The following is a 13,796-nucleotide window of genomic DNA, read 5'->3' as shown; positions in this document are numbered from 1 at the left end:
AATGCAGTTGATGAATGGTAGCCATATTCCTCTGCAGTGGTACCTGTCTGTAATTCCACTGATATACTCTTTTGTTGCATTTCTAGTGAGGGGAAAAACTGAGTGTCTAGGGTAATTAATCTCTGAGTCGTTGTTTACAAAAATTACTTTGTTGCTGAATATATTGAATGAATATACAGCAAATGTTTAGCTAATTTCCCCTCTTGAAAATACAGTGGTAGGGTGTACAGTAGATATGAGTATATACAGTATTCACTTTTTCAGTTTCCATTGTGAAATTGCTAGTTTTTTGAATATGCTACTTTTTTTCCTAATTCATTTTGAGGGACATAATCGTACCCACAGTATATCTGAAACTGTGGTATGAAGAGATGCATTATATCAAGGTTGCACTATATGTAATTAATAACATTTACTCTGAATTTATCACTTGTTTCATTCTCATAGAAATAAAATTTTTATCTCTTACTTTACTTTAGAGTTTTATACTCCTATAAACTTAAACTTTTTTTAAAGATATGGCCAAGATTATTGAACCACCTAGCATATAATTAAATTTTTGTTAGTTCATGAATGATAGGAAATGCCATGCTCTACCACTAAGGAAAGATGCTATTATTAAACATGTGTAAATGTTAAGAGTAAATTTATTGAAACATTTACAAGAACACACTGAATTGCATAACACATTAATGCTGCAGTGATGGTTAAATTTGGCAATGTGTAATTATGCTATTTACCAAGCCACCCAATATTCAAAATCAATTCAATTTAAAATTAAAATAAAAAACATTATAAATAAGAGAAGACAAAACCACATCCACCTTCAGTGATGTCAATACACTACCCTCCACCTAAGGAGACATACAACCACCAAAGAATGAGTGTCACTCTTATAATAATTAGGTAAATAGAAACTGGGATTCATATGCACTGCCTCTTCCAAGGGACATTGGTACTTTTGAACTCTGAGGATTGTATTTCAGTCATTGACTGCTATGTTTTATTTTTTATTTGTTTTGAATATTAAGTGGCTTGGTACATAGGAGCAGAATTGAACCACCCAGCTAATTTCAACCCTAACTGCAACATTAATTTGCTGTATTCGTTGCATGGTTTAGTGTTTTTATATTTTTTCATAAGTCTTAGTGATATTACCACATTGATCTCTATAGTCAAGTCACAACAATACAAGTACTTAACATCGTGGTAACATTTTGACAATCAACTGAGTAATGTCAATAGGCCTATTTTTATTACAACTCTGATAAAACAAATAAAAATGCTAATATTTATTAGTGAAAGAAGTAACAAAAATGGGCCTGATGTCATTACTCAGTTGAGTTTGAAATATCACCTTCATGTTAAGTACTTGTAATGTGGTAGTTATTTAGTTTTTTTTTTAGCCCCATTTCAGTAAAACTTAGCATTTTCACATGGATTAGCATCTTTCTTTGCATTAAGCCATTTGAGTAATGAACATTATGGTCAAGGAAAATTTTCTTCCAAGTTAGGTTGAAGAATATGAGCATTTTAAAAAAGAAAAGGGTTCTTTTGCTTTCTTTCTTCCTTGTAAGTGCAATTAGGAGATCTCTGCAGACAGGAAATGAATTTGACTGGAAAGAAAAACAGAAATGTACCAACTGTGTGGTACTACACTTAGGGTGGTAGAAAATAAAAAAGACCTGGGAGTAATTGTGTAGTGCAGACAGGCTGTCAGAACAGATCACGGGTTGTTGTCAATGATATACAGGAATTGTTTTAGTAGGGATAAGGAGGTGATTATCCCTTTGTATAAGGCAATTCTCAGGCCACGCCTTGAGTACTGCATACAGGTCTAGAGGCTCCATTTTAGGAAGGATGTGAGTTGCTTGGGTGAGAACAGAGAAAGGCTACAAGATTGGTGAGGGAAACGAAAGGGTCCTCTTACCAAGAAAGAGGACCTTAAGTTCTGAAAATTGCAGCATCTGGAGACTAGGCACCTGTAAGGTGATCTGATTGAGATGTATAAAGCCTTGAAACAGTTGAGCAGGCTCAATTCTGATGGATTCTTTCTTTTGCTCAGATTACGTACCTGAGGGGGCATAAATTCAAATTGAGGAAAGACAGTTGTCGATTAGATGTGTGAAATGTTTTTTTTTTTTTTTTTGCTGATACTATATAAGCTTGCTTTCTTGCTTCACATGCCTCTACTACATAATAAGACAAAAAAGATTATCTGTCGAAGTTGATTGGAAATGTAATTTTTGATAACATTAGGTGAGGAGAATGATAGATAGATGAATGAACAAAATCAGATTAATTCAACACATTGTCATAATGTCATGTCTTTTTTCTGCATATCTCATGGCTGATATGAATTTTTTTTTTTTTTTTGCTTCCTCCGGTTATCTAATTTTCTATTGGTTTAGCTATAATTTATTCTAGTTAAAGTTGTGGTTTAATAAATATAAATTTATGAATAAAATAGAGGAAGGCCAAGAAGAAGAAGAAGATAGAAAGATGATCTATTCTTACCCAACAAGCAGCAGGCTTATTTGGAAACAAAGAAAAAATTTATGGGGAGTGGAGGTGGTAATGAAATTTGTGTAAAGGCTGAGCACACAGAGTATACACAACTCATTTAAAAAAAAAACTCCCCCCCCCAGAAGATGATCATTAGCATTAACAAAATTATTTACTAACTGATCTTGCAATCTTGGAGACTTCTGTAGTGCTACCATTAGGTTTGGTCTAGTCTGCTATCTAATGGATGATTTGCAGATTCATTTTAAACCTGAATGTCAATCATAATCTTGAGGAAGTGTGTGTGTCCAGAAAAGAAAGTTAATGAGGGGTAGGGTTAAATAGAGTGTTCTATTTATATATTATAGCAATATTCTTAGTTGTTTTCTCTCTTAATCTGGAGGCGCTTCTGTAGCCAGGTGGGCAGGAGCAGCAGTGCGTAGCACACACTTCTTGATTAGACCGGGGTTCGAGCCCGTGCCCACCAAATACGGAGGATGCTGAAAGATCAGGAAATTACCATTGCATATCCCCGTAGCAATGTGGCCTTAGTTGCTAATGCTCCTAAAAAAAAAAACTAATAATAATAATAATCTTAATCTGGACATTAAAATGTGCTTTAGAAACTCTCCTGATCATTATATTCTTCCTTGTATTATAGGCTACTGGATGTCAGAACAAGATTATTCATATTTGGAATCCTGAGACACTAGAGTTAATTCATACGTTCAAAGGACATAAAAATTCTGTGTCAGTAAGTAATCATAAAATATATTTTGATTCGGCTACACATTTAACTACATTTATAACAATTAGGAGTAGTGGCACTCATAATTGTTATTACTTGTTATGGTCCTACTACACCTGTATAAACTTTTTCTTTAGTTTCCAGAAAAAATTATGGGTTTTTTTGAACTCTGCATGAAGAATACTAATATTTAAACTTTTCTTAATGGATTTCAGTACTTGTATAAATTTTTACAAAATTTATGAATAAATTTATGAATAATGAATAAATTTTTAAAAAATTTATTCATTTGAACATTTAAAGAAAAACGTTATAGGCATAAAATATAAAGATGAAGCTATTAGCTTCTTTCATTTTCCAGTTTAAAAACTGTCAAACACAATTTAAAATGTGCACATGCACATATATTTCTACTTATTATTGTGTAAATACAGGGTGATCCATAAGTAAGAAAACTATTTTGAATAAATGTTGATATAAATATGTACAAGTATTTTTGTAAAAAAAATAGTTTATAGTCTTATTCTTATTATTTCAGAATAATTTAAACTTAGGAACGGTACCATGCACCTTACAATAAAGGAGATTTAAATTGTAAAGCTGCATGCAAAATGTTGCAGATGTTGCACATCTTTTGCACAATTGATCTATGAACACAAATATAATATGCTAAAACTGGAGTATCATAAGATATAATGCTTGAGTGGCCAGTGTGCCAAAAATGTCCTCTGTAAGGACAAGGTTTGTAACATTTTCCAGAAAATGGATATTAACAGAATATATACAAAAAAAAAAAAAAAAAAAATCATTAAGGATCTGTTCAACCATTTACCCCTGGGTGGGTTGAAACTTCCTTCAGACAACTTCACTAATTAGCTTTTGTGTTTTTTTTTTTTTTTTTTTTCAAACACAGAATGAAAGGCTTTACAATGCGCTTCAATTTGATCTTGAAGATAATTTTTGACAGCCATCCTACCTCATTATTTAATAGTCAATTTCATAAAAAAAACTTTGTGGAACTGTATTACTGCTGAACAGAATTGTTGAATTGGATTGTTTTTAGATGAATTGATAGATAACAATCAGTGGGAATATGCCATAGGGTCTGACCTTTGCTGTGTACTGGGTGATCAATCAAGAGATGGAGTGAATGGAAGACTGGAGGATTGGACAAAGGTATTGGAAGAGAGTGGATTGAGGATTAATGGGACATAAACATAATACCTGAAATGCAATTTTGGAGATTGGAATAGAGAGGAAGGTAGAGTAGAAAGGATTGGTAGGTGAACAGTGGTAAAGGAGGGAAATTCATTTGAATATCAGGGTTCAGTAATGCAACAGGATTGGGATATTGATGAGAATGTGACCATCAAAAAAAAATACATGGTGAATGAAATGGAGACAGGCAAGTGGGATGTTATGTGACTGAAGAGTTCCAATCAGACTGAAGAGTAAGTTTTATACATCAGTGGTGAGACTATGTTATATGGGTCAGAAGGTTGGGCATTAAAAAAGAGACAAGAACAAAGATTATATATGGTAGAAACATGGACATTATGATGAATGAGTAGAGTTATCAGAAAGGATAAAGTGAGAAAAGTGTTGAGGAGGCCTAAGGGTCACCAGTTGGGATAAAATAAAAGAAGGGAGAGTGACATGGGTTTGGATATGTAAGGATAATGAGTAAGGATGAACTTGTAAATAGGATCCTGGATTTTGTGGGTGGAAGGTAAGCAAGGGCAGTGATGGCATAACAGGACAAGGAAAGTCTTGGCAAGGGATGTAGGGAATCATGGAGTCAGAGGAGACAATACAAGGTAGGAAGGAATGGCCATAGGACTCAAAAAAGCTGACTCAAAATAGATAAAGTTAAGGTATGGAAGGACTGTGAAGGCTCAATTAGCTAGGATTGTAATAGGAATCTTTTCATAAAAATAAAACAAAGAATACAGATAAGCCGCCCTTTCTTCTTGATAAGTTTTGTTTAATTTATTCATAAGCCTGAAAACATACTGGAAAGAGTTAATTTACAATCAGAAATTTTTTATTGAACTTTTTCTCTTTTCTTATAATTTTATTGAATGTTTATAAGCTATCTTTCTTTATCCTATGAGAATATTATTTAATCATCCAAATCTGTTATACTTTGTTCAAGTCACTGTGATAATGCAAATTTTTCTTCCTTTAAAGCTATCCTAGATCCATTCATTTTTTTTTCACTATCTCTTAAGCTAATCATCCTTTTTACATGCCTGTACTATCTTAAGTTGTCTTCAGTTATCTTTGATTCCTAATCTAAGATTTTTCTTTTTATTTCCTCACATCTAATATGTGCTTGCCATTCCTTCCATCTGTTAGTTCCATTTATATTCCTTGAAAACTCATTTTTAAAGATAGTAAAATTTGATCAGTTCCTTTATTTCTTATCCAGCTCTCAGGAGAATAGATTATGAAAACTGTACCATGAGAGGCTAATTTTGTGTATTGGATAATTACTCATTTGCTCTTACTCTTTACTCAACTTTCTAAACCACCTGTTTTACTTATTCTGCTGCTTGCTTCCATGTGTAATCTTTCATCTTCATTATAAACTATTCCTAGATATACAAAATTACTAAATTATTTCCATTTTTGGAAATAATTTAGGTGCAGAGAGTGTCTAGAAATTAGATGCCAACTCAGTGTTCTGACGGGCATCTATATGAGCTTGATGTGTAGGGTAGATGCCCTTGAAGAAATTAATATGAGGGGTCCATTGGGCTCTCAGCTGCCCAGCTCAACACCAGTGCTCAGTCTTGTGCATCAGGCAACACAGTGGCAGTCTCAAAGGCAGAATGTGCTGGTCCCACAGAAGTTAGTTATTGTCGGTGACTCTATTGTCAGGAAGACAGCAATATATTGTGTAAGATAGATGGAATAGCATTAGAATTAGCAGAGGCATATGATGCAAGAAAGCAAGTTTATGCAGCATCAGCCAAAAAAAAAAAAAAAAAAAAAAAAACCAACAACACACACTTCCACTTCACCCCTTCGTTCGTTCGAAATACCTGTCCAGCTGAGCCTTAAAATTTATTTAGGCTATCAGCTTCCACAATAAGGGATGGAAGTCTGTTCCACCAACCAACTACCCGCTGGCTAAAGAAAAATTTCCGCACATCTATCCTACATCTGTCTTTCCTGAATTTGAATTTATACCCTCTCAGGTGATTATTCTGAGCAAGAGGAAGAATCCCATCAGCATTGAGCATGCTCAAGCCATTCAAGGCTTTATACACCTCTATCAGATCAACTCGCTGGTGCCTAGTCTCCAGACACTGTAATTTGCAAAACTTAAGCATTTCTTCGTAAGAGCAACCCTTTGTTCCATTCACTAATCTTGTTGCCCTTCTCTGTACTTGTTCCAGCAGCTCTACATCATTCTTGAAATGAGGCCTCCAGACCTGTATACAGTACTTAAGGTGTGGCCTGACCATTGCCTTATACAAGGGAATAATCACCTGCTTATCCCTGCTAGAAAAATTCCTGTATATCATTGACAAGATGCAATGAGCTACTCTTGCAGCCATCTGCATTGCTCAGAGAACTTCATATCTGCCTGCACAATTACCCCCAGGTCCTTTTCATTCTGTACCACTGTCATGTAGTACCACAGAGTTGATACGTTGCTCTGGGGTTGCTGTTTCCCCATATGTACTACTTTACATTTGTCAATGTTAAACTTCATTTGCCACCTCTCAGCCCATCTGCTCAACCTTTTCAGATCCTGTTGCAGCATAGCATCAGTAGTGTCCTTAACAACCCTGCCAACCTTTGTATCGTCTGCAAACTTGGACATTAAGCTTGATATACTATCATCAATATTATTTATAAATACAGAAAACTGGACCCAACACTAAACCCTGAGGGACTCCACTAATAACATTAGTCCACGATGAGCAGTGTCCATTGATTACCACTCTGTCTTCTCCCACTCAACCATCCCTTTATCCATAGCAGCAATTTCCTCCAATGCCACACTGCTCTAATTTGTGCAGCAGTCTTCCATGTGCAACAGTATCAAAAGCCTTTCTAAGATCCAAATATGTAATATCAAAGTTATTCCCTGCATCCAGTTCTTTTGTGACTGCATCATAGTATCCAATCAAATTGGTCAGGCAAGACTTTCCCTTAACAAAACCATGCTGTGTCCAAGCTATAACTGAAGTCTTGTTTAGATGATCCTGCAGTGCTTCTTTAACCAGTGCCTCCATTAATTTTCCTGGAACAGAAGTTAAACTCACAGCTCTATAATTACTTGTGTCAGCCTTTGATCCTCCTTTGTGAATTGGGGTCACATTTGCACATCTCCAGTCTATGGGTACCTCCCCTGAGTCCAAGGAAGCTCTCATAATTATGGCTAAGGGTTTGCTTACTTCCTTTGCTGCCTCCTTTAATATAACTGGATAGATCCCATCCACTCCAGGTGCCTTTCTTGTGTTTATCTTCAACAATTTCTCCTCCACTTTACTCTCAGTTATTACAAGATTATATGGCTTACTGCCAGAGTTGAATACACCTCTGGCATTCCCCTCGCTGAATAACTCCTTATGTGTGAATGTCGATGCAAAATATTCATTTAGTTTGTTAGCTACCTGAACAGGATCATCAGCAGTTGATGATCTAGAGTTTACATCTTCCTTCTAGAGTTTACATAAGTAAAGAACTCTTTGCTGTTTTTATTTGCATCCTTTGCCAAAGATTTCTCGTAATCTGCCTTCGCCTGCCTAACCTCCTTTGTAACTTGGTTACAGATTAATTTATATCTATCATAGGCTTCTGTGTCACATGTTAATTTATATGTATCCCATGCATTTTTCTTTTCTGCCATATGTCTCATTAGTTCATCCGACATCCATTTAGGCTTAAACCTTGAACAATATTTCTTAGTTGGTATGATTTCAATTTAATTTCGATAAAATTTCAATTTCAGTACAAAATTATAATCCTAAACTTGTATCCCAACACAGTTATAACGCTATATATATTTTTCAGTATCGAGTATTATCTACGAGTTCCGTTTATATAACTTCCATATCAGGTTATGTATTAATTAATTATGTTATGTTTGTAATCTGTAATCTAAGTCTTTATATATATTTAGTTAAAAGTACAATTTAATTGACAATGAAGTTTAACAAAATTAATAGATTTTACTGATTAATTGACAATATTATATTATATACTGTACTATACTAAGCTTACGCTGTCTAGTTTGGGATATAACGTTGTGTCGTATAACAATGGTGGCAAGTTACGAACGGTAAATCTACGGACATTTAAGTATTAATTAACTTCCAAATCTCGCTGTCGCAATTCAGAATAAACTAAGGATCCTGTCTAGGTCTATAAGCTACTTATAGAAAATAATTTGATGTAACAATTGGTCAATAAAGCTGCTAAATATGGCTAAAAAACTTCTCGTTCAGCGGAGCTGCAACTTGTAACACGTGGATTTGATACCCTTACCGATACTTTAATAATGCAATTACAAGGCCGAGTAAAGAATAAATACACCAGATTAACAGAAAATCACAAAATAATGCTATACTACTAAATTTAAATCAAAAGTTTTAGAAAAACAATAATTTCAAATCAATAAATAAGAAAATCTGCTTATCGGCTTTGAACAATAGGACCAGGTATGTCTGCCAGGGGCAAAAGTTGATGTTGTAGAGCAGAAATCTTTTAAGGGCACAAAGGGTGATATTGTTGTACACGTTGGCACTAACATTAAGAGTAGGAGGTCTTCAAATTTACTTAACAAGTACAGGTCAATGTTGAAAAAAAGTCTTGAGTTAAGGTTAAATTTGAAAGTGTCTGCAATTCTGCCCAGACGCGATAGGAGGAAGTATATGGTGGAGCCTTGTGAATCAATTCGGCCGAGGAGGGATTGTGCAAGGCTAATGGGGTAGAATTTTTCTCAGCATGATCTGTGCTTGTTAACAGGAGAGACTGCATCTATAAGGATGGGATACACTTAAATAGAAGGGGTGCAAGAGTGTTTGCTAATGCTATTGAGGCAGTGTTAGGTGGGGCTGAAAACTGCTAGCTTGGGGGAGGATTCGCAGACTAAAAGGTTAAAGGTAGCCGCAGGCAGAGGTGAAGGTGATTCTTGCACTACTTCTATTATAATGAGCAGCGGCCTGGAGGGTGGGTTGTTGGGAGTTTCAGGGACTGATGGCAGTTATCATGAAACAAATAAATACATGGGCTGTGTTAGGGTAACTAAGAATGAGAATAGGTGCATGTATACTTATATGTACACCAATGCTAGAAGTATAGTAAATAAATTTGAAGTGCTGGTCAAGACATCAAAGGCGGATATTGTTGCGATATCAGAGATGTGGTAACATACAGATATTAGGAATGCAGAATTGGAATTCGGGAGCTACAATGTGTACAGAAAGAATAGACAGGATAGGAAGGGAGGAGCGATTATGCTGTTAATTAAGAAAAACATAAAATCTAAGGAAGTGCACCCAGTTTACATAGATTGACAGTGCAATGTTGAGTCAGTTTGGTGCGATATAAGCACTGGGAAAGCAAAAATGAGAGTAGGAGTGTGTTATAGGCCTAATGACTCTAATGAGTACAATGAACAATTGTACAGAGATATAGAGTGGGCCAGTAAATCAGTGTCTTATAATGCGGGATTTCAACTTCCCAGATATATAGACTGGAACTTTGTGGGTTGGTCACTTTCACACTAGCAAGGCTTTTTTGGTTTATTGGATGATTGTTTTCTACAGCAGCATGTTAGAGAGGCAACAAGGAGGAGTAACACTCTTGACCTGATTATCAGCAGTGATTCTTCATGCATTAAGAATTTGCAGATAAAGGAACCACTGGTGGCAGTGGTCACAGTGTACTGATGTGGGTTTTGCTTAAAGATATAATTACCTTCAGGGGTAAAGGGAAGGGTTTTTGCTTCTGTAAAGGTGACTACTGTGGTCTCAGACAGTTTTTAAATTCTGTACAGTGGGATCAACTGATAATGTTACCAACAGCAAATTCTAAGCGGGAAGCATTCCAGGAATTAATTGTGGAAGCTATTAGGCTTTGCATACTGATTAAGAAATATTGTTCAAGGTTTAGGCCTAAATGGATGTGAGATGAACTAATTAGACTCGTGGCAGAGAAGAAAAATGCATGGAATGCATATAAATTATCAGGTGAAATGCATGGGAGGCATGCATTCCACTTGATTACAGACTAGTTTATATATGCCTGTAGCATATATAAACTAGTCTGTAATCAAGTCACAAAGGAGATTAGTCAAGTAAAGGCAGATTACGAGAAATGTTTGGCAAAGGATGGTCCTTGAGGTTGTCACAGACATTCTCTCAGACATGCCAGACAAGCTGTACTTGCTAACTGGGAGTCTAAAACGCTGATGGAACTGATATTCAAGTGACACTCAAGTCAGGTGGACCCAATTTCGGCGAAGTCCAGACTGTCTGTGACAGCCAAATCCTCTGCTTGCACCTTCACGATGGTGGGACTGTTAGTAATCTTGGGTATAACCTCCATGCACAAGTACATGGTGGGTGACCACCCAGGTGTGAACCAACGTAAGCAGGGGTCGAGGTGTGGTGCCCATACCACATGAAGGAACGCCGCCCCTCTATGTTACCAGGCAGTACTAGGTGGTAGATGACTCTCATCAACCGGTGAAATACCACCACTTTGCTTATTGGAGGCTTGAAGTGGTGGAACCCATGTTTAGTCTCTAGAGCTAAGTTCCGGTCAACCCTTCCCTATCTCTTCCATCATGCAGTAAAATTGATGACTTTTGAGGTTATGATGAACGTCGTGGCGAGATCTAATATTCCTTACATTTCGAAGGTACAGCTCTAAAACGGTGTTTGCAGGCCGGAAGCTAGTTAGTACACCGGACCGAACCTATTGGTAACTCTCTAGGAGGCTTCCGGATCAGCTGGTGTATAATCTTGCTACCTCTACTCTGCCAGATAGTGACTGGAGGGAGTCCGAGTAGTGTGTATGTGGGGAGCATTGTCGAGGCCACGTTATGTCAAGGATCTGGGTATATCTTACTACATGTACGCCATATCCAAAAATTTCATTACTTCATACAGCATGTCCCACCCACTTTTTCTTACTATTGAATACACCATGAATTGTCAAACTAATAGAGCAAGCTTATCTGCGAAAAGATCTAAACCTCCCAAGGACTTCCTAATTCATTTCATAAATATACGTGGTGTCTCAATTCTAATCTCAACAATGTCCATTTCCACTTGCAGTCTGCCAAACCCCATGTACTTTTTCTGACAGAATCTCAGTTATCGGTTGATTCAACTACTGCTCATCTCAGATGCTCAAATTATTCGCTGTAAGATTCCTTTCGCCTCAAAGGTGGTATTTGTGCATATGTCCGTTCTAATATTCCCTGTCAGGGACTTGGCAATTTGGAATCTCCTCTCTTTGATCTTCTCTGGCTTAAAATTTCTCTACCTTATTGTGTCAAATTCATCTGTTGTCTCTACCGTTCTCCCAACTCCACTAATTACTTGGAGCTCTTTGACTTCCTCTCATTGCAACTTGACTTTCTCCAGTCCAACTTTTCTAACAGTGAGGTAGTTTTCCTTGGTGATTTTAATATTCACAACTCCAGCTGGCTTCCGTTTTCTAGTCACACCGACCCAGCAGGTGGAGATGCTGAAGCTTTTGCAATTACTAATGACCTAGCACAGATTGTTCATTTACCTACAAGAATACCGGACAATCCTAATCATACAGCCAATACGCTTGATCTTTTTCTCACAAACAACCCTTCTAAGTACACGGTTGAAGTGAGGGGTCCTTTAGGCACTTCAGATCACAACTTGGTGATTGTCTCTTCTCCAATGGAACCTTTATCTCATGGCTATTCCCAACCTCGTGTTGTTTGGCATTACAAGAATGCAAAATGGGATGACCTGCGAGACTTCTTTTCTTCTTTTCCTCGGTCGGATTACCGTTTCAAAACTTCTGATGTCAACGTTTGCTCAGATCATGTCAGTGAAATTATTCTTGCAGGAATGGAATCCTTTATCCCACACTCCACTTTAAAATCTCGTCCTTTATCTAAACCCTGGTTTTCCAATAAATGTGCTAAGGCTGTCCAAGAGAAGAATGTTGCATATCGTAATTCGCTTGTTTCTAATTCTTCGGTTTCATTTTCTGCCTACACCAAAGCTCGCAACAATTGTAAAGCAGTTATTAATCAGTCCAATAGAGTTTGAACAGGCTAAGAGTAGAAAACTTGCTTCTTGCCCTAATGGTAGCCGAGCATTCTGGTCTCTTACCAAAGCTATTGGCCGCAACTTTTGCCCATCTCTGCTCCCACCTCTGTCCGAACCAGATGGTTCTGTTGTCACTTCAGCCAAGGATAAAGCTGACCTGCTAGCATCCCATTTTTCTTCCAGCTCATGTATTAATGATCTTGGTAAAACACCTCCCACCATTCCCAACACGCTCCATTCAATGCCTCCTGTGGTCTTCCGTCAAAAGTATTTCAGAAGGATTTTGATGAATCTTGATGCTAAGAAAGCTCCAGGTCCTGATGGTATTTCTCCACTTGTTCTCAAAACCTGTGCTCCTGAACTTACTCCTATTTTTTGCTGCCTTTTTTCACTTTCTTATTCCAAAGGTGTTTTTCCTTCTGCTTGGAAATTTGCTCATATCCAGACAGTTCCTAAAAAGGGTGACAAATCCCTACCATTCAATTATTGTCCCATTGCAATTACTTCTACTCTTTCTAAAGTAATGGAGAAGTCAATTAACCGCCAACTCTTAAACTACCTAGAAACCTTCTGTCTGATCAACGATCACCAGTATGGATTCCGTCAGTGTCGATCTACTGGTGATATTCTGGCTTATGTTACCCATTTATGGACTAATACAATGGAAAGGTTTGGTGAAACACAAGTAGTTGCTCTTGACATCTCAAAGGCTTTTGATCGTGTTTGGCATAAAGGTCTTCTAAACAAGCTTCCATCTTATGCTTTGCCAACTGTTTTTAGTAATTGGTTATCCAGTTTTCTCTCTGATCGCTCACTGAGGGTGATGGCAGATGGCTCTGTCTTCTAACTTCTCCACTAATGCCAGTGTCCCCCAAGGTTCAGTTCTTTCCCCCACTCTTCCTCTTGTATATCAATGACCTTCTTCCATTGACTGGAAATCCTATCCATAGTTTTGCCGATGATAGCACATTGCATTCAACTTTCCATTTTGAGAAACCTTGACCTGCTCAATCAGCTTCAACTTCTCGAAAATCTGCTGCTGATTCCTTAAATGCCGATCTTCAGGTAATTCTTCAGTGGGGCAAAGACAACTTAGTTGATTTCAACCCTTCTAAAACTCAGTCTTGTCTTATATCTCGCAAAAAGGATTCTTCTGATCCTATGCTTATCTTTGGTGACACTCCGATTTCTAGGCAAAATGATAAATCTCTTTTGGGGGTTACCCTGACTTCTAATCTCTCTTGGCACAAGCACATTAC

At 37.0% G+C, this 13,796-nt stretch overlaps 1 protein-coding gene across 1 annotated transcript in view; it reads left to right on the top strand.

Annotated features, from left to right (window-relative positions):
- Positions 1-13,796, top strand: part of U3-55K (U3 small nuclear riboprotein factor 55K) — a 148,160-nt gene that overhangs the window by 69,518 nt on the left and 64,846 nt on the right. The window contains exon 8 of the mRNA XM_090389983.1: positions 3,167-3,259. Coding sequence (XP_090246109.1) covers positions 3,167-3,259 — 93 coding nt within the window. The remainder of the gene's footprint in view (positions 1-3,166; positions 3,260-13,796) is intronic.

The sequence above is a fragment of the Mastigoproctus giganteus genome, chromosome 2 (assembly GCF_048544385.1).
Source record: "Mastigoproctus giganteus isolate SK-2022 chromosome 2, ASM4854438v1, whole genome shotgun sequence".
In the NCBI taxonomy this organism is placed as follows: domain Eukaryota; kingdom Metazoa; phylum Arthropoda; class Arachnida; order Uropygi; family Thelyphonidae; genus Mastigoproctus; species Mastigoproctus giganteus.
This window is presented reverse-complemented; position numbering and strand designations above follow the sequence as displayed.